This window comes from Opisthocomus hoazin, chromosome 7 (assembly GCF_030867145.1).
Source record: "Opisthocomus hoazin isolate bOpiHoa1 chromosome 7, bOpiHoa1.hap1, whole genome shotgun sequence".
Lineage (NCBI taxonomy): Eukaryota > Metazoa > Chordata > Aves > Opisthocomiformes > Opisthocomidae > Opisthocomus > Opisthocomus hoazin.
In genome coordinates, this window is record NC_134420.1 from 1,277,724 (window position 1) to 1,296,416 (window position 18,693).

Sequence of the window (18,693 nt, forward strand, 5' to 3'; positions counted from 1 at the left end):
TTCCTCTCATCCAAGAAAGCAATTGTGTCTAATGCTTTCCAACAGAACAAAGGGTGCTTTCGTGTTCGCCTTCGCTCTCCAGGACCCACTGCTCGCACAGCAAAGCCAAACCCGCTGGCCCATGCTAGCAGGGTCTGGTTTACAACCGCTGTCCCTGCCAAGGGTGCGCTACGGGCAGAGGGGCCGCAGACAAAGAGGAGCCGCAGGACTCGGCGACAGTGAGTTTGCAATGGAAGAGCTGTTCTAATTAGTGCTTTCCATGGCTGCTCTTTTTTGGAAGTCAAAAGCCTTATTTCACATTAGTTTAATCCACTCCAGGATTAAACTAGTTTAGGATTAAGGCACCGTTAGTCTGGAATAAGGGCTTCCACATGGAGAATTAAGAGTCATTCTGCACTAACCCACTGGGAAAATGAAGATAATGAATATAAATTAACTGTTAAAGTGGATTAGGTAAATGGCATTAATCCCTACGGGAAGGCAGAAGGCCTGCAGTCACAATTTGATCCTGCTCTCTTTGCTTCTCAGGTAGTTTAAACATAAATAAATTAAGGGTATTCCATCCACACAAGGTTTCAGTGCCTCCTTTGGCTAATTTGAGTTGATTTCTCGGAGTAAAAGGGCTCTAGTGAAAGTGGTTCCACTGTACCAGCTCCTCGCTGAGGGAAGGCTGTGACAGCAGCAAGCGTGCCAGCAGTTAGGTTTTAGGGACCGACCACCAGACCAGAAAAGCTGTGACCAGGTGACAGAAATGACCGAGCAAACTCACACCATCAGGACATACGGGGTTAAAGCACACTGGTGGGGTAGTTTTGTCCCAGTTTGCTCCACTGGATAACATACATCTTCCTTGTCTGAACTGGAAGAGGGAGATGATGAGACAAATCCATGGGTACTGGGATCATCAGGAGGATGGCAAACCCACACGGTGGATGGGAGAGAGGGGCAATACAGCTCAGTAGCTACTAGAGGGATGGTATTCTTCCTGGCTTTAGAAAAGACTTGGAAGCCACACCTCTGGAGACAGCATTTGGCAAGCCAGATTGCCAGCAAAGTGCTTAAACCGAGGTAATATTCTCCTACTCAGGTATCAAATTGTGGAGCCCGAGGCAGCTGGGTAAAACAGAGTGTGTGGATCAACTGCTGCTAATCCACTCCAGGGAAAGGACGGTATCTAGATCTGACTGCGTCCCCACGGCTGAAAACAGGGCGCTGGCTTTTCCACGCCGCACATGCTAAGGGTTAAAGATGTGTTTTCAAAAAAAGGGCAAGGGACTTGGGGGGCACGAGGGTGGGGGTTTGGAGAGAGGATTTCCTCCACAAGTCTCTTTATTAAGAGATTGATCTATTGATAGATGAAACTCGGGTAGCTGGAGCCTACACACAGCTCTGAGAAGCTTCTCATCTTCTGCAAAGCTGCCAGTAATGTAGCTTTCCCCCTCCATGTAGTTTCCAGCTATGCCTTCTCTTCCCACTGCCTTAACGAACACCAGGCTGATCTGAATGGCCAGCTGGCCCTTAACGTCTGAGCAGAGCTTTGGCAGCACAGCTGGAAAGATGTCCACTGAGTCTGGACCAGGTCCCACATCTCCCAAGCCACCTGGGCTACAAAGGGGGGGTCACAGCTCCCCATTTTCTTTCATTTTCATCAGCAAGGCATCCTAGCCCCCATGTTCAGCTGGTGACCTGCTGCACCACCTTCACTCCCACCCCCGACGCCTGTCCGCTTGCTTCCTCAGTCCTGCGTTCCCGCAGTTGAGTATTCCTGCCCAAGCGCAGGACAGATGCAAAACTGCTCTTGAAATGCATCCTGCAACTGCCAGGCAGTTTCTGCAACTTACCAAGGCCACTTTGAATTCTTACTCTGTGCTCAAGCTGCTCGCAGCCCCTCCTGCCTTGGCAGTATCTCCAGATTCAATCAGTGGGCTCTCTGACCCGCACTCCAATTACGCCAGCACTAAACGCTGCCAGATTCTGCACAGATCTTGGAATACAATTTTCCAGTTACTCACCCAACCCATAGCAATTTTACCTAGCCTTTCCTCTTACGTTGCTTAAGAGAATGCCATCTGAGACTGCAGCTGAAGTTGAGACACATGATATTTACTCTTTCTCCTCGTTCCTACACGTGCTCCCAGGTCTAGCACAGAAACAAACAAGCTCTGTTACTTTCCAGGGACTGATGCAACCCAGGTTGCTCTTCAGTGCCCCGATTTTTTGTCTCTCTCCATTTCACATCAGGCAGTGTTTGCCATTTTCTGGACTTCTGGAGAATTTACAGTCCTTCAAATGCTGTTGGAGATCAAAGCCAATGGTGCTGATTTCTCTAACTACTGTCCGAGTTACGGCTTAGAGTCTCCTGGGGAAAACACCTTCAGGTCGGGCTGACTTAAAGCCACCTTCTACTCCAAACATTTCCTTACCTGCTGGGTTTTTTCCCTCTTTGTGAGGGTCCAGCCAAGCCCCAGGAGTCCTTAGATCTACCCCAACATTTGCAATCACAGCGCTTGCAGGGTCAGCGCCTCTGCTATTTCCGAGTCACGTGCATGTGGTCAGGCTCACGCCTAGGAAGACCTCACGTCCAGCCCACGGACATCTCACTGCAGGAGACTATCTAGAGTACTGTGTCCAGTTCTGGGCTCCCCAGTTCAAGAAAGATGAAGAGCTACTGGAGAGAGTCCAGCGGAGGGCTACGAGGATGATGAGGGGACTGGAGCATCTCTCCTACGAGGAGAGGTTGAGGGAGCTGGGCTTGTTCAGCCTGGAGAAGAGAAGGCTGAGAGGGGACCTTATAAATGCCTACAAATATCTAAAGGGTGGGTGTCAGGAGGATGGGGCCAGACTCTTTTCAGTGGTGCCCAGTGACAGGACAAGGGGCAATGGGCACAAACTGAGGCACAGGAAGTTCCGTCTGAACATGAGGAAGAACTTCTTCCCTCTGAGGGTGACGGAGCCCTGGCCCAGGCTGCCCAGGGAGGCTGTGGAGTCTCCTTCTCTGGAGATATTCCAGCCCCGCCTGGACAAGGTCCTGTGCAGCCTGCTCTGGGTGACCCTGCTTGGGCAGGGGGTTGGGCTGGGTGACCCCAGAGGTCCCTGCCAACCCCGACCATTCTGTGATTCTGTGATTCTGTGAGACCCACTCCTTGGTTTTTATCCTCCTGCTATGCCACTTCCACAACAAGAGTCACCTCACAGCCCAACACATGCCGTGTAAAAACAGTCAAGCAGATCGTCGAATAAACAACACAACATAAAACCAAAGGAAAAAAAAAAACCAAACCAAAGAAACCAGCCCTAAAACACGCCGCTGCTGTCTTTTACGGTCATTTTCAGCTCTGCAGGCGATGCCTCTGTCACACCCCCAGCCACCGACAGCCGCCTCGGGAAGCGCCGCGTCCCGAACCCCCCGTCCCGGTAAGGGGGGGGGCTGACCGCACCGGGAATCCCGGCTCTCTCCCCCCCCTGCTCCGGAGGCCCCGGCCCCCGGAGACACCCCCCCCCCGGGGGGCGGGGGGCTGGGCTAAGGCGGGCAGCGCAGGGCAAGGCGCTAATCCCCGGCTGCCTCTCGCTGCAGCCCCGGGCTGGCGGCACTCGCCTCGGCGGAGCTCGGTGCCAAGCGGGGCTCGGTCCCCCGAAGAGCATCCCCCCGAGGGGGGGGGGGGGGGCTCCCCCAGACCTGCGGGCGGGGGTCCCCCGCGGCGGCGGGGCTCGGCGGGGACGGGACACCGGCAGCCCCCCCCCCCACCCCCCCTCCCCATTAAGGGGTCGGTGACCCAGCGGCAAGTTTGGGGCCGGGGGGCAGCCCCCGCCATGGGCAACGGCAGCGCCGGGGCCGCGCCCTGCGCCGGGGCCGCGCACAACATCGCCGCCCTGGTGCTGGGGGTGGTCCTGATCCTGCTGATCGTGGGCGGCAACGGGCTGGTCTGCCTCAGCGTCTGCACCGAGCGAGCCCTGAAGACCACCACCAACTACTTCATCGTCAGCCTGGCCGTCGCCGACCTGCTGCTCGCCCTCCTCGTCCTGCCCCTCTACGTCTACTCCGAGGTGAGGCTGACCGGGGGGCTGCGGGGGGCTGGGGGCTTTTAGGCACGGGGATCCCAAAAGTTTTGGGGATGCGGGGCGGGATCGGCGAGGGACCAAGCGTCGAAGCCCCTCTCCGCGTTCGCTCCTCACCTCCGTCCATGTGGTGCGGGAGTGCCCCGGCCGCTGCGCAGCCCCTGGCTCCGTGCCCCCCGCTCGCTGCCGGGGTGCGTGGGTCGCTGCTGAGGCAGGGTGGCTGCTCCCCGGAACCTCCCGGGGCACCGCCGGCCGGGGGCTCGCTGCGGGGCCCCTCCGGACAGCCGTCCTCTGGCTGGCGCAGGCCTGTCCCCGCGTGTGACAGCGGTCACGGGGAGCCACCCGGGAGGACTCGGGGGCTCCGGTTCACGTCCGCGGGCTGCTCACCTCCGAGAAAGGAAAACCAGGAGCTCCCGAGGTGGAGTGGGTTTTGCATCTCTCTCTGTCAAAGGGAGAAGAAATGTTTGCTGCCAGGGGACTGGTAACGCTTCGTGACTGCGGGGGGCTTTGCTGGACTGGAGCCAGGAGGCTCGCTGGAGCCTGCCCGGCAGTGCCAGCCAGCGGCTCTTTCCCTGCGCGAGTGGACGAAAGCACCAAAATAGCACCAAGGCCAAAGCAGCCGTTGTTTTGTTGCTGGCGGTGTGGAAGAAAGAGGAGTCCTCTTCTGTCCAGATGCGGAGAGCGGTGGGGATGGAGCTGTGGGGGCAGAGTGAGCCCCCCAGCACGCTGCAGTGGGGGGATGGGGGGTCAGACGAATCTCACGTTTTCTGATCGCCACATGATTTGTAAGGTGGTGGCTTAAGCGCTGCCTCGGGGAGCGAACGGGGCTGTCCCCGTCCCTGGAGGCCAACGCAGGAGCCTGCCAGCAGCGCTGAGGCGTTAGCATCTCCCCTTCTGCCGCCCGGTGCCCCGCTGGGCTGAGCCTGTGCTCTCAGCAGCAAGGCAGGCTGCGGATTAGAGCTTAGGGTGCTTTCAGCCTCTCTACCTGGTCCTGGGATTTTGCAGGACGTTGTGACCTCTCTGGAGACAGAGGTGTTCTGGAGGGACAGGTTCAGCTGGGGACCCCTAAGAACCACCAGTGAAGAGCAGGAGCTTTAGATTCCCCTCTCGCTGGCCACCACGCTGACAGGAGCCCCATGTGGTGCTTGGTTTTGGTGGTTTTGCTTTTCCCTCGACTCAGTTTTGGTGGTTAGAAAGCCTCTGCCTTCATGATTCTTCTCAGCTACTTCTTGCTAATTGGAATTCCTTTTTTTTTTTCCCCTTGCTCTTTCTGTTGTCTCTCCATGCCTCCAGTTTCAGATTCGGTGGGCAGAGACACCCACCCCTGTGCTCTCCTCTAGCCTGCATGCTTCGGTTTTGCTGGCATATGTAAAATGCAGGTTAATATCCTCTGGGGTACCTCTGAAAATGCTTCCCGTTGGGCGTGAGCAGCAATCACAGCCTCCTCGAGCAGGCAACAGGGTTTCGGAACGCAGAGCAGCTTAGGCTGCTCTCTGTGTTGAAGCTGTACCCATTTCGTGCCTGGAAGTTCCTCTGGGGGCTCAGAGCCCATAGTGCCCATGTTAACTTTTAATAATCTATATTTGGTGCCAGATTTGCAGCTCATTTTGTTCTGAAATATGCTATGGAAAAGTGAGAGTAGCCATTGAGTCAGTGCCAGGGGACAGAATTTTAGTGTTTGGGTTTTTTTTTCTTTTCTCGGAGGCAAAAGCGAAAACTTGAGCAGAATCAGGCACTTGGACCGGGGTGCAGGGTACAGTGATTGCTGCTGTTCAAAACCGATGTCAACTTGCATTCTGTACCACTGCATGTAGCCACTGAAAATGTGGCACGGACAGTCCTGAACGTTCAGTTCAACCGTTACTCTTGTGGGGTTTTGTTTAGTTGGTTTTTTAACTTTAGCAGAGATCCTGACAGAGTAAAGGTGGACTTTGAGGGCTTGTTGGAGGACTTGGAAACCGGCTGAGAGGGTGGGGTTTTGCTTCGTGTTCAGCAGGAACAGAACAATAAACTCTGATCATTTCCTGCATTCAGCAGGAGGAGCTCGGTCATCTTGTGCTTCTTCTCCTGTGAGATGGCTTCTCGTGTTAGGTTTTTGGAAACATCCCTCCCGGTCAGGACTTTAGAAGACAGCTGGAGGGATTTACGCTTTTGAGGCGATATCTGACATCCCCACAAAACAGCAGATGTCCCACAAGCTTCAGTGGGGACGGGATTCCTTCCTGTGAGACGTGGATTACCCACGGCTGCTGTTCGCAGAAGCCTGAGTGCAGTGGGACAGACCTTGATTTGACTGTTATTTCTAGTTGTTAAGAAAGCTTTTTTTGATGCCTTAGCAGCATTTGTTGACACGTACTCTCCTTTGGTACTTCTGAAAGAGCCAGCGTCACTTTTTGTCACAGCTAAACTCCTAGTGCATGGTGAGCATTCGGAGGTCTCGGCTGCAGGAAGCCAAACTGCGTGTTCGTTCTCTCTGGATGTCCCTTCTTTGCACCTGCAGGGTTGGAGGACTGCTGAAAGCAGGTGCTAGACAAGGGGGAAACTGGTGTGTGTGGTCACAACTGTTTCTTTTCTGTGCCATTTCACAATCATGGTGGTCTTGACTGGAACCGGAGCTCGGCAGAAGGGCAGGGAGATGGGGCCATCGAATGCAAACCTCCTCCAGTCCCCACCTCGCGCGTGCAGCTTATGGGAGAGGCACCACGGCGGTGCGATGGCGTTCTGATGGTGAGCAGGAGATGGTGTCTGCTGTGGTCCTGTTGCACCAGGCTCTCTCAACACGTGTGAAAATGGACAGTCCTTGGCTGAGAGAACTTTCATTGGAAATAGGCCAGTGGTGTAGGAAACCAGTCTCTCCCACTGAACTGGAGCCCTGTGGCTCCCTCCGGGTGTGCAGGAAAGCCTGCAGACCTCTTCTCCCCACAGACCAGCCTTCTCTGTGCAAGGTGGACACCTTCCCCCCGAATCCTGCCCTGTCCTAAATCTCTCTCTGGTGTCCACTGTGCATTGTTGGGAGTTCTTCAGGCTGTATTTCTTCCCAGTGCTTTCCACTGAATCTGTTCAAACACGGAACAAAGACACGTTCTGGTGTTTGCCCGGCGTCGATTACCACGCAGCAGGCTGCCCTGGTACGCAGAAGGCACTTCTGTTCCAGCTTGCTTGGGAACGTCAGGTCTTGGCAGTATGACAGGGAGAGGTAAAAATCCATGGGGAAAGTAGACTGCCCTTCTGTAGCGGCCTCATCTTTCTGATGAGAGTGTGAAGTGCTCTCCTAGCTATCCAGTGCCAGTAAGGCAAGGATGACGGGAAGCAAGGGGAAGGAGGCGGCCTGGGCACTCCCAGGGGTCCAGGATGATTCCCCAGGAGCAAAGCCCTGCTTTTGTGTGAAGAGAGGCTGGAAGAAGATGCCAGAGTCTGCCTGGAGCATCGATAGCGCTGATAATGGGGGTTATCGCTCCCCTGAGCACTGAGGACACTTGAGAAAGCAGAGCTACGAGGTGCTGTGGAGGTACTGCAGATATCTTCAGGCTCCAAGTGGCTTTGCCCCCTAGAAATCCGCAGTGAGGGAGCTGCGTGGCTCCAGAGACTTGTCTTCATGTTTAACCGCTTCCTTTGCCCAAAGACTCTGTGACAACAGCAGGAGCCACAGCAGCAGTTTAAACAGTCCTCATTAACTGGAGGCACTCCCAGCAATTAGGGCAAGCACCAGGCTGAGCAGCTTCTGCTCCTGGGCTCTGCGGCAGAGCACACCTCCTACCTGCCTGGGCCGCAGACGGTTCCTCTGAGCAGCGCTCGCCTTCATCCGCGCCGAGCTGCGAGAGGGGCTGATCCAGGCAGGCGCTGGCAGGAGCCGTCGCAGGCACGGTTACGTAAACATCTTTGCCACCAAGATCTGTGGAATTGATTACGAGAAAGAGGAAACAGTTTCAGCAGATCTCTGTTCACCCAGCTCCTTCCCCAGGTCAGGGGAGATGAGTCTTTCCAAGCAGGCGCTCTGCCTGGCAGATCCTCGGCGCGATAGAGCACCCAGTACTGGTTACACAAGCTGCTTTCCTGCTGGGGGTGATGCTGTTCTGCACAAAACTCTCAGGGTGTCTGTGCGTCACTGGAGAGAGCTCTTTTTTGCAGCATGTCCTGTGCCTGGGATGCGGCTCCTCTGATGAGGGACCAGACATCGACCCTCCAAGCAGTGCTCTGAACATGTCATCCTTTCTGCAGCAGTGTTTGAGATTGGTCTTTCCTGGAATCTTCCAGCTTTAGTGGAAATAGATGTTCTCCTAGGCCTGACCGATGCCTGAGCCACGCAGCACAGTCTCTGCACAAAATACCAGGGAGGTGACGCAGGCCAGAGGTTCTAAACCAGTGCTAAGGATTTTATTTTCAGTGACCGAGAATGGGGGCGAGGTGTCTTTGAATTTTGGGCCCTCATAATGTTTCAGGTGGATGACCAGACTTGCTCATCATTTATGAAAAACCTTGACCTCAATGATTTAAGTCAAGAAAGGCTGTTAGAGCAGACAGGAGGCCACTTTGTCCTGTGTGCCATTCCCTCTCCTTCCTCTCCCCTTGAAGGTTGTGTTTTGTCTTCTGGAGAATGTAGCAGTCGTCAAGGCTCATAAAAAAAGGCCCAGAGTCAGCTTCTTGTGGGTATTTGGACAATTCTTTAACTCCAGTGCTGGACTTTGCCCACTTGCAAGGATTATTACTCTGCTGGTTGGTGTCACAGCCTTCTTGGCAGGCCTGGGCTCTTCGGATTAGCACTTTCAGTCTCCCCACGCCACGCACTTGAGCCATGGCCTGGCTGTGGGCATGCAGGTCCTTGTTCAGAAATTCCACTGGGCATCCCCCGATTCGGTTGCAGGCTGCTGCTGCCTGGGCATCTTATTTCAGAGGCCATCACCACCAAAGACCGAAGGATCACTTTGTGCACTCTGCTTCTTGGGGAGCCTGTTTGCAGGGCTGGCAAGAGAGGCAGGTATGAAGCTGCCGTGCGGTGCCGTGCAGAAGCATGTGGCAGGACTGAGACAAGAGCTGTTATGGTAGGAAATAAGCCTAAAGACTAATAAGACTTTGCAAGGAGTTTGGCTCGTGTCCAGCGTGGTGATCATCATCACCTTCCTGTAAACGCTCCTTGTTGGCCACGAAGCGCTGAGCTGAGGGCACAGCGTGACCCTCCCTGCCACACGTACAGAGTTTTCCTTCTTCTTCCAAGAGCCGATGCCTGGAGGTTTCGAGCGTGGCGGTGAACATGCCTGTCCTCAGCCACTTAAGGCCCAGACTGTATTCCCTGCAGAGCATGTCATCGGCGCTAGAAAAGCCGTAGCAGGGAGGCTGGTTTGTGAGGTTGCATTTGCAGCTTTGTTTTATTTTGTTAAGGGAGACGGCTCGCCTGCAGAGCGTCCGTTTTGCTGTGCAGCTGTCTGTGCCTTCTCAGCACCAGCACGACCGACTGGGCACCGCTGGAGGAGAACAAGGGGCCTCACGCTGACACAGCAGGAAAGGCAAAAAAGCCAACGAAAGTGGAGTTGCTCTGGAGCACTTCCTAAAGGTGGCTTGAGCTGTTTATGATCCCTAAAGCTCTACACTGTGTGCCTTGATGGGCTAATCTTCTGCAGCCTCCTGTAATTAGGTACCACTTCATCACATGACCCAGCAAAGCCAGCTATGCCTCTAATCCAAAGTCACTCCCCCATCGGAGAGGTTCTTGGCACGCTTCGCTAAGGTGGGCAGGCGACAAACATGGGCAACAAGTCCTGTCCCAGCACTTTCCCCAGAGCCAGTCTTGGGGGCTGGTGGGGAAAGGGAAGACTTTGTGGCACTTTCCGAGTGCCTAACTTCAATCTCAAGGCGAAGGCTGTGTCTTCTGAAGGTGCTGCAGCCTGAGAGCTCTTGTCCTTTTCGGAATCAATTCGTTCCCCACAATCACAAACAGGTTTTGAAAACCGTAGCCCAGAATCAAACTTTTTCCTCTCACAATCTGAACTGAACTTGTCAGGATCCCAGTGAGCTTGGCAAAAAATTGAGGGTTGTTTTTTCCTGATTCAGCTCCAAAATTCAGTTTGGGGTGGCTGAGCTGCGCTAGAGAAAAGGCTGAAGGAAGCATCCAGGTCTGAATGAAGCATCCAGGTCTGAATGAAGCATCCAGGTCTGAATCCAGCCCTCCCCTGGAGGTCTGGGCTGCCTCTCAAGGAGATGGCTGTATAAAAATAGCCAAACAGTTCCTTCAGAGTCTGCTTTGGCTTTACAGCTCCACTAATCATAATCCTGTGCGTGACATCATTACCGCCCGGTATTAATCCTTGCAGAGCTGCCTGCCCCCTGGTCCTGGCCCTGGCAGGGGTTTCTGCACCTGCCCAGCGTTACCCACACGGCTCCGTTTTGTGTGCTGGGATCAATAAAACCAGAACCTATTGTTTAGCATCCATACACGAGCAAATCTACACCCACGCCCCGAACCGCGCACGAGGCCGGCGGAGTTAGACCACCCGAGCACTGCCTGACTGCGACTGTAGGTCTGCTTTGGCCAGGGACTGGAGAGCAGCGGTGGAGCTGCCAGGCTCACCCCGGCAGTACCCAGGCTGCGTGCCCCGGCGAGCGGGGTGGCTCCAGGCTGGGCATGGCTGCGCCGCTCAAAGATGTGCCTCCAGTTTGCCCTCCAGCCTCGGTCATGTTACCCCCGTGTACGTGCTGGGAGGTGACATCTGCTTCCCTGGGTGGCTTTCTGGTGGGCTCCTTAGGCTAAACTAAAGCCCTTTTCCCTTCTTCTCCTGTTTTAGAACCAAACACAGCGACAGTCTAATTATTTCTCTTCTTGGCTTCATCCCATCGCTCCTCCCTCTGCACTGGCATGTGGGTTGAACTCCTCTCCCCCCCCTTGGCACCTCCTCCGCTGTCCCCACACCAGGTGCCAGGCATTTCACCCACTCTCTAAGGATGCTGAATTGCTTGTTTTGGCTCCCCACTCTTGTTTCTTAACAACCGCCTCCTCAGGTTTGTCAATATTTTTCTGGTACCAAAGTGCTTATTCTGAGCTCACCTGGGAAGGCGGTGGCAGGGGCTGTGCTCCTCTTGCCAGGGGACAAGCACAGCCCCGGGCCACACACCCTCTGCTCTCTGCCTGGGACCAGTTTCATATATACACACATAATATCTATTTCACAAGTATGAATACATCACCTATAACGATATAGTGTGTATGTTTTATGTATTTTACTACACATTGCCCCCTCCCTGGCAGTGCTCGAGGCTAGGTGGGACAGGGCTTGGTGCAGCTTGGTCTGGTGGAACGGGTCCCTGGCCATGGCAGGGGGTTGGAATGAGATGGTCTGTAAGGTCCCTTCCAACCCAAAGCATTCTATGATTCTTACCACAATAGATAATACAGAATATAGACATTATTAATATATGTTCTATATTATACTGTTATATACTAAAGCACTGTATAAGGGTTATGGTGTGGCCTTAATTGGCAACACAGAACCACGCAGTTGCTCCCTCACTCCTCCCCCCTGCCCAGCGGGATGGGGAGCAGAATCAGAAGGAAAAGGCAAAACTCGGGGGTTGTCATAAAAACAGGTTAAGAGGCTGGCAAAGGGAGAAGACGGCAACAACAGTACTGGTACAAAGCACACACAGCATGCAAGGTTCTCCCCACCTGATGCTCAGCTTGCTCCTGAGTAGCCAAGGCCCTGCTTCAGCCAGCTCCCCAGTTAAATACTGGGCCTGGCAGCAGGTGGTGGAGGCTGCCCCGTTGGACTGGCTGGGTGGGTCAGCCCAGCCGGCTTCCTGGGAGAGCCAACCCTGCCCCAGCTGAGCCCAGCACAATAACACCTAATACTAATGTACTGATAAATGATATGTATAAAAGTATCTTTCACATATATAAAATAGGAAAAAGTCCCTGGGGCTCGCTGAACTAGGATGGAGCAGTTCAGCTTGAGCTGAGCAGGGTTTTGAGCCCCTCTTTTACGGTCAGGGAAAGCCAAAAAGGTGCTCTCTTTTGTTCTACTAAAATTTGAATTTTTCTAAACATTCTGTTGACAGTCTTATCCTGGAGGCAGTTTGTCCTGGTGTGAGGAAAGGAAGCTGACATTCAGTGCATCAGCTTTGGATGCAAGAGGGTCTGGCCACGTGTTTGGTGCCATGTGCTGAAGAAGGAAGGGTTCAATGAACCCTCATTTATTTCGGTGCTCCTTGAGCTTTTCCTTCCATTCCCATTTTCCAACAGCCGGGTTCACAGCACACCCCTGAGCAAACGTTCCTGTTCCACAAGCCAGTATTGATAAACCACAACCCCGAGGGCATTTCCTGGATTTGTTGTTTTTTTCCTGAGGATTATTTGGGATGCGGTAGCGCAGCTTTTTAACTGATACCTTTTGTACAGCAGAGTCAACACTCCCAGGTAATACAGACCAATGACCCACGTCTGGTCACGTCCTCTCGCTGGCAGCACTTCTGCTCTGCCTTGCGTGCCTGCAGCTGTAGAGAGAGTGAACAACAGATTATACCTGACTAGCCTGAACGCAGTCTGAAGAGGCTGGCCTTGTGCTCAGCGTGACAGAATTAAACAGCCGTGTAACGCACAGAAACCATTCACATCGTCTGCAAACGGGACGTTGGAGCGGTTCAGACGCGAGAAACGGGAGAGGAGCTCTGTGTGCTGTCATTTGTCCCTGCTTCCTCAGTGACTGGCAGCTAGTGATGCTGCACAGCCAGTGCTCAGCCCTGCATTACTGGGGAGACGGTGGGGTGGTGAGTTTGATGAGTTTGGGGGGTTTTGGGGGGTCTGCTGGCTGTCACTCTGCACAAACCCAGGGCAGCGGGCTGCCCTGTGTCCATTATTCTGCCCAGCACGACTTGCTTGGCAGTGCCGACGGTCTGCAGGCTCCGTTCTCCAGCCAGGCCAGAACCACGGAGCCCTGAGCAAGCTGTGAGCTCTTGCGTGCGGGTAATTCCCGTGTGCCGCTGCTTTGCGGGGGTACCGTGCTACGGCAGCACTGCTCGACTTCAGGCCGCTTGGCTGGAGGAAGACGCGAGTGGCTATGGGGCTGAGGCACGGAGTTGTTTTGTGTCGTTCTAAAGGCAGTGGGACATGGCGTCTGCTGACCCCGGGGATCTTTTCAGTTCCAGGGGGGCGTGTGGTCCCTCAGCACGGTGCTGTGCGATGCCCTGATGACCATGGACGTGATGCTGTGCACGGCCTCCATCTTCAACCTCTGTGCTATCAGCGTGGATCGGTAAGTGCCTTCCTCCTCCTCGTGCCAGAGGCGGGAGCACTGTGTCCTGGCACCGCGCTGCGTCCTTCCGTACGCGCCCTTGCACGGGTCCCACGCAGGGAGGCCAGATCCTGTTCTCCCCTAAGGAGGGTGTCCTGCCCATCGCCAGCTCTGTGTCCCGTCAGCACCCTTGTGGAAAGCACAGCTGAAGGAGAGGCCAGAGCTGTTTCCGTGGGTGCTCTCCTGGGGGGGGGGCACTGGTCATAGCCCAGGCCTCAGCTATGTGAGTAAATTCACAGGGGGGAAGGACAGTGGCAAGCAGCCCTGGGACCACTCACCGGCAGTGACACCACCACACTGGGACTGACTCACCTCTGTTGGCAGGTTTATCGCTGTTTCAATCCCGCTGAACTACAACCGGCGACAAATCGACCTGCGGCAGTTGATCCTTATATCCACCACCTGGATATTCGCCTTTGCTGTAGCATCCCCAGTCATATTTGGCCTCAACAACGTCCCAAACCGGGACCCCAGCTTGTGTCAGCTGGAGAACGACAACTACATCGTGTACTCCTCCATCTGCTCCTTCTTCATCCCTTGCCCCGTCATGCTGGTGCTCTACTGCGCCATGTTCCAAGGACTCAAGCGCTGGGAAGAGGCCAGGAAGGCCAAGCTAAGGGGCAGCATCTACGGGGCCAACCGGAAGCTCTATCACCCCACAACCTTTATCGAGAGGGAGCAGACCGGACTGGAGCCAGAGGAGTGCGACCCTTACGCCCGCTCTGAGCACCCCGGGGACTATGTGATGAACAACGGGATCCAGACTGTCTCCTACCCACACCTCAAGTACCCACACGCAGGACACGGTCGGAAGCGGGCCAAGATCAACGGCCGGGAGCGGAAGGCCATGCGGGTGCTGCCTGTCATCGTCGGTGAGTAGCAGCCGGTGGTGGCTGGGGAAGGGTGGGAGGTGCTGCGTCGTCCCGCGGCAGGGTTCAGTCTGGCAGGACTCCTCTGAACCTGGCGAAGTGGGCAGGGGCTTTGCGGGCTGCCCTGCCACGAGCCACGCTGCCCAGGCACGCGAGGAGAGGTGTCACGCCGAGAGCCACGCTTTCTCCTTGCTGGAGGACGCGAGGGTGACATAAAAGCCACCTCCCTCTCGTTCCACCTCCCCAGTCTTTCGTTCTGCTCCCTCTCCATCACGTGTGAGCTCGTTTTAACACTCACCCTCCTCGTTCCGGGGAACAGCCTGGTTGTGGCTGAAGACCTGCCGTGCCCCTCTCTCGCTGTGAGAGGATGTTGCTCCCGGGGCCATCTCGGTATCCCTCTGAGCCAGAGCAGTGCCAACAGCCACCACCCGCGGCAGAGAACGTGCGCGCAGTGTCTGCAGTCCAACCTTTTCTTCAAGGTGAACCCGTGGCTCCTGATAGCTTAAATGCGAATCCAAAACGAACACATAACACTTTTCTTAATTTAGGGTGAGAAAGACACCCTGAATTTTCTGTCTGGGCGCACGCCCAGCTCTACACGTCAGCACATCAGCTGCTTTTTCCCTAAGCACTCTGAGCTGTCTCCGTTCAAGTTTGGCCCAGGCTGCGTTCGTTAAATCAAACCCTTTTTAACACTCACATCACTTTCTCTCTTCAATGTCCTTCTGGCAGGTGCTTTCCTCTTCTGCTGGACACCTTTTTTTGTGGTCCACATTACCAGGGCTCTCTGCAAGTCCTGCACCATTCCCACTCAAGTCACCAGCACTGTCACGTGGCTGGGTTACGTCAACAGCGCTCTCAACCCCATCATTTACACCGTTTTCAACGCGGAGTTCAGGAACTTCTTCCGCAAAGTCTTGCACCTCTTCTGCTGAGCGCACCGGAACTGGCGGGGAGAAGGAACCACCAGGCTCTTTTTTGTATAGTTCATTAAAGGTCTATTTCTGCCTACGGTCTGCTGTCTTTGTTGGGGAGGAGGGCAGGAGGAGACGGCGGCTGAAGGACGCTGGGTCCCAGCGCTTTGTAACAAGGAGTTCCAGGTGAGTGCCGGTGGCTGCAGCTCGGATTCTCTCCCCACTGGAAACCGTGGGCGTAGTCACTTGGAGCTTGATGTAAGTGGCAAGAGACGGCACAGGAGAGCAGGGACGGGTCTGAGAACATCTGCTTTGGAGGGAGGTGTGTGGTCTGGGCCTCTCCTAGCTGTCACCCCTCATCCCCGCTGCGACCCGGGGAGGCAGGGAGGCTTTGAAGCTTGCCGCTGCAAGTTCAGAAGTGGCTCTGGGCAGAGCTTTAGCCTGGCGCAGATCAATGAGAATCGTAAATTGTATTTTTTGCATCATTTTACTCTCCAGCCTGGCTGTCCTGGAGCAGGGCCCCACATGCTGCTTGAGCTGCCCTCAGCGGGCTCTGGGCCCACCCTGGCCTCTCCTGGCTGCTGGGGTTGCATTAGCAGGGCTGTGAGAGGAGTCCCTGGGGAAAAGAGGCTGTTGAGCTGGTTTCCCAGAGGTTCGTGTGCCGGATGAGGGGGTACCTACCGGAGCAACCTCCTTCCCCTTACCCTTGATCTGAGAAATCCAAAGTGACTGCTGTGGGGTAGCTCTGCTCTGTAATCCCCCGTTCCCAAGGCACTGGAGAGACAAGGGCCGCTCGTCCCTCCCGGCACGCAGCGACGCCGGGCTGCGAGGAGACGCAGGGAGGACTGGGGGCTCGCAGCTGCCCGGCTTCTGCCCAGCTCGTCCAGCAGCTCTCTGCCCTTGCTGGTCGCTGGATTTTCGCTGCCTGGGAGTGGTGGGGTTGTGCTGAGCTGCTGGGGCTCCGAATGCGCAAGGTAAGCGAGGACGGGAGTTGTAAGCTCCTTGCAAGAGTGCACGCGGCTGCCCAGCTGTAATTTTAGATGTACCCATCCGAAGGCACAGTGATGTTACGGCGAGTTCTCCAGAATTCCTGATCGAGGTGCACGATCCCAGCCAGGAGCCAGTTCCAGCCTGCAGGATAAAGCCCTTTACACCTTTTGGCGAACCCGAGCGCAGCGACACCAAGGGTGGCCAGCGAGAGCGGCTCGTGCTGCTCGCTGAGGCGCAGGAGGGAAGAAAAGGATCGTTGCACAAAACAGCCGTCTTCTGAGTAACGATTTGTGTACAGGGCTGCTGCTTTCCAAGGGGTAATTGGTTTGCTTAGAAACAAAAGGAAAAAAGTACTGCAGGGAGGTCTGAAGCTTTTCTCTTTGGCTGAGAACAACCTCGATCAATTTATCACCAACAGATAAACAGATGCCCGCAGTGCTCGCGCTGTACATTTCTGAGCTGTGTTGGGGCGCAGCTGCCCCAGATGCCCGGGCTCTCATGGGAAGCTCCCCACAAGCTTTAATTGCAGGTGACTCACACCTACGATGTTTTTCATTGAGGAAAGCTGCCCCACTCTCTTCCAATTTTTTCTCCCTTAAAAGATTCAGTGAAGTCAAAAGTCGGGCAGCAGCCCCGGTTCAGCTGTCCTCGGCCACAAACTGCGCAGCAAGGCTAGCGGAGGACCTGCTCTGTGTTTGTGTCGGTCACCTCCGCGAGCGGGAGGCCTGGCCAGCTCGGGTACCCGGTCTCTCAGCTCACCTCTCCCTGTCGCTGTACGGGTCCTTGAATCCACGCGGAGCTCCGCGCCGCAAACCCGCAGTGCCGTACGGGGCGCTTCTCTGGGGAGAGCAAGGGGAGCCAAAGGGCTGAAGCAACAGAAATGTTTTCCAGCTGGAAGCGGCGTTTGACACTGCAAGTGCAGCTTTAGCACTCCCAAGGTGCCGCGTTGGAACGCCAGGCGCTGCGGTCTCACCCTCGTTTATTTGAGGAGCAGCTCCTCTGTGGAAGCAGAACCACTGCTCGGGGACACCTGCGCAAAGCGGGGTTCGGACTGAAGGCGCAGCATCGCTTGCCGCCCGCCCTGCCCCGGGCTGGTCCGGCGGCAGCTCGTGGATCCGGTGCGGGCACTGGCCTCTGCCACGGCACCACTGTGCCCAGAGCTTGGCACCGGCTCCAGGGTGCTGCTGCGGGAGCTGCCAAACACGGCCAGGCAGCGCAGCCCCACAGTTCGACGTTCTGCGCTGTTCCATGTAGGCAGAACCTTAATGGGCAACAGACGGAGGCAAGAAACTCTGTAAATTAGCTGTATTACTGCAGGCTCAATTAAGACCATCTTTTCAATTAACTAATTGTCTTCAAGCTTTAGAAAACAGGCAGTCATAACTTCACAGTGTGAGAAGCAACTATTACAAATACTGAAGTATTGCTCTGGGAAGCTGGAGCAGTGAGCACTTTGCTGTGGGAATCTAAGGAACTGCCTGTTCTTTCCTTCCCTGGAGTTGCACATGGGTCGCTTCTGCTCTCAGCCTGGCTCTGTCAGAGAAGTTTCCTTCAGAGGAGACCAGCACGGTGCTGCCTTCCCTCGCCGACGCCGATTCCTCGCCCTCCTGCCAGCCGTGCTGCCTGCCGTGCCCACTAAGCTCTGCGGTAGCAGGAGAAACGTTTCCAGAAACAGCCAGAAAGCAGCATCCACCCACTGCCACCGACCGGTGCTGGAGACCCCCAGCCGCCCTCCACGGAAGGGTCCCCTCGGCTGCCGGCAGACCTCACCGACGGGCGCTGCTGGAGAGAGATCTCAGCTGGGCCACAGGCGCTGCAAGAGGCGAGGAACCAGCTCCCATCTCCCCGTAACGCAGAGAGTAACGAGGCCTTTAAGATTCACCGAGGAAGGAAGGGACTTGTGCAAGACTTCAGTATTTTCCATCGCATTCTCCTCTGTTTTTACTTTCCTGTAACTGCATAGAATTTTCTCCTTGTGGCAGCATTTTAAGATGCTGGGTTGGGTCCCTCTGGTTCAGAGGTGACCCCTCTCGCAGTGTAAGCTAAACAACAATCCTCCTCGCCCACCGACACAGCATCGGAGCGAACAACCACGCCGGAGACGTGGCCCCTGTCATGCCCGAGGCTCAAAACCACCAAACCAACCCCAGGCGTGCGTGTCTGCCGAGACTCCTCCCGCCTGGGGCATCAATCTTCAAACACGAATAACAGCGACTGATTAGCCTAAATTATTAAAGAAGTACATTAATGATTAAATGATTTTCTGGCAGTGAACAAAGCAAATAACTTCCTAATGCTCACCACTTCTTTAATTAGTAGCTACCAAAAGGCAATGAGAGGACAGCCTGCTGTGAATATGTGCTCACTCCGGGTTTGATCAGACCGGGTTGGCCGCCACGAGCCACGCCGTGGGATGGGGCTGCGCTTCCCCTGCGGAGCACACGCCGCGCAGGCAGCCCCCGAGAGCATTGACACGCGTGTGAGCGCTCCCGACAGCCACGCTGCAGCCGCTTGCTGCGTCCAGCCGCGCGTCCGGGTGCTGCCCCGGGAATGACACAGGACCGCCGGGCACGCTCGTGCTTTCACCGC

At 55.4% G+C, this 18,693-nt stretch overlaps 1 protein-coding gene across 1 annotated transcript; it reads left to right on the forward strand.

Moving 5' to 3' along the window:
• Positions 1-3,810: 3,810 nt before the first annotated feature.
• On the forward strand, positions 3,811-15,135 carry DRD4 (dopamine receptor D4). The gene is made up of 4 exons (XM_075425110.1): positions 3,811-4,044; positions 13,180-13,292; positions 13,656-14,203; positions 14,933-15,135. Exons 1-4 carry the CDS (start codon positions 3,811-3,813, stop codon positions 15,133-15,135), a joined length of 1,098 nt encoding a protein of 365 aa, XP_075281225.1.
• The last annotated feature ends 3,558 nt before the right edge of the window (positions 15,136-18,693 follow it).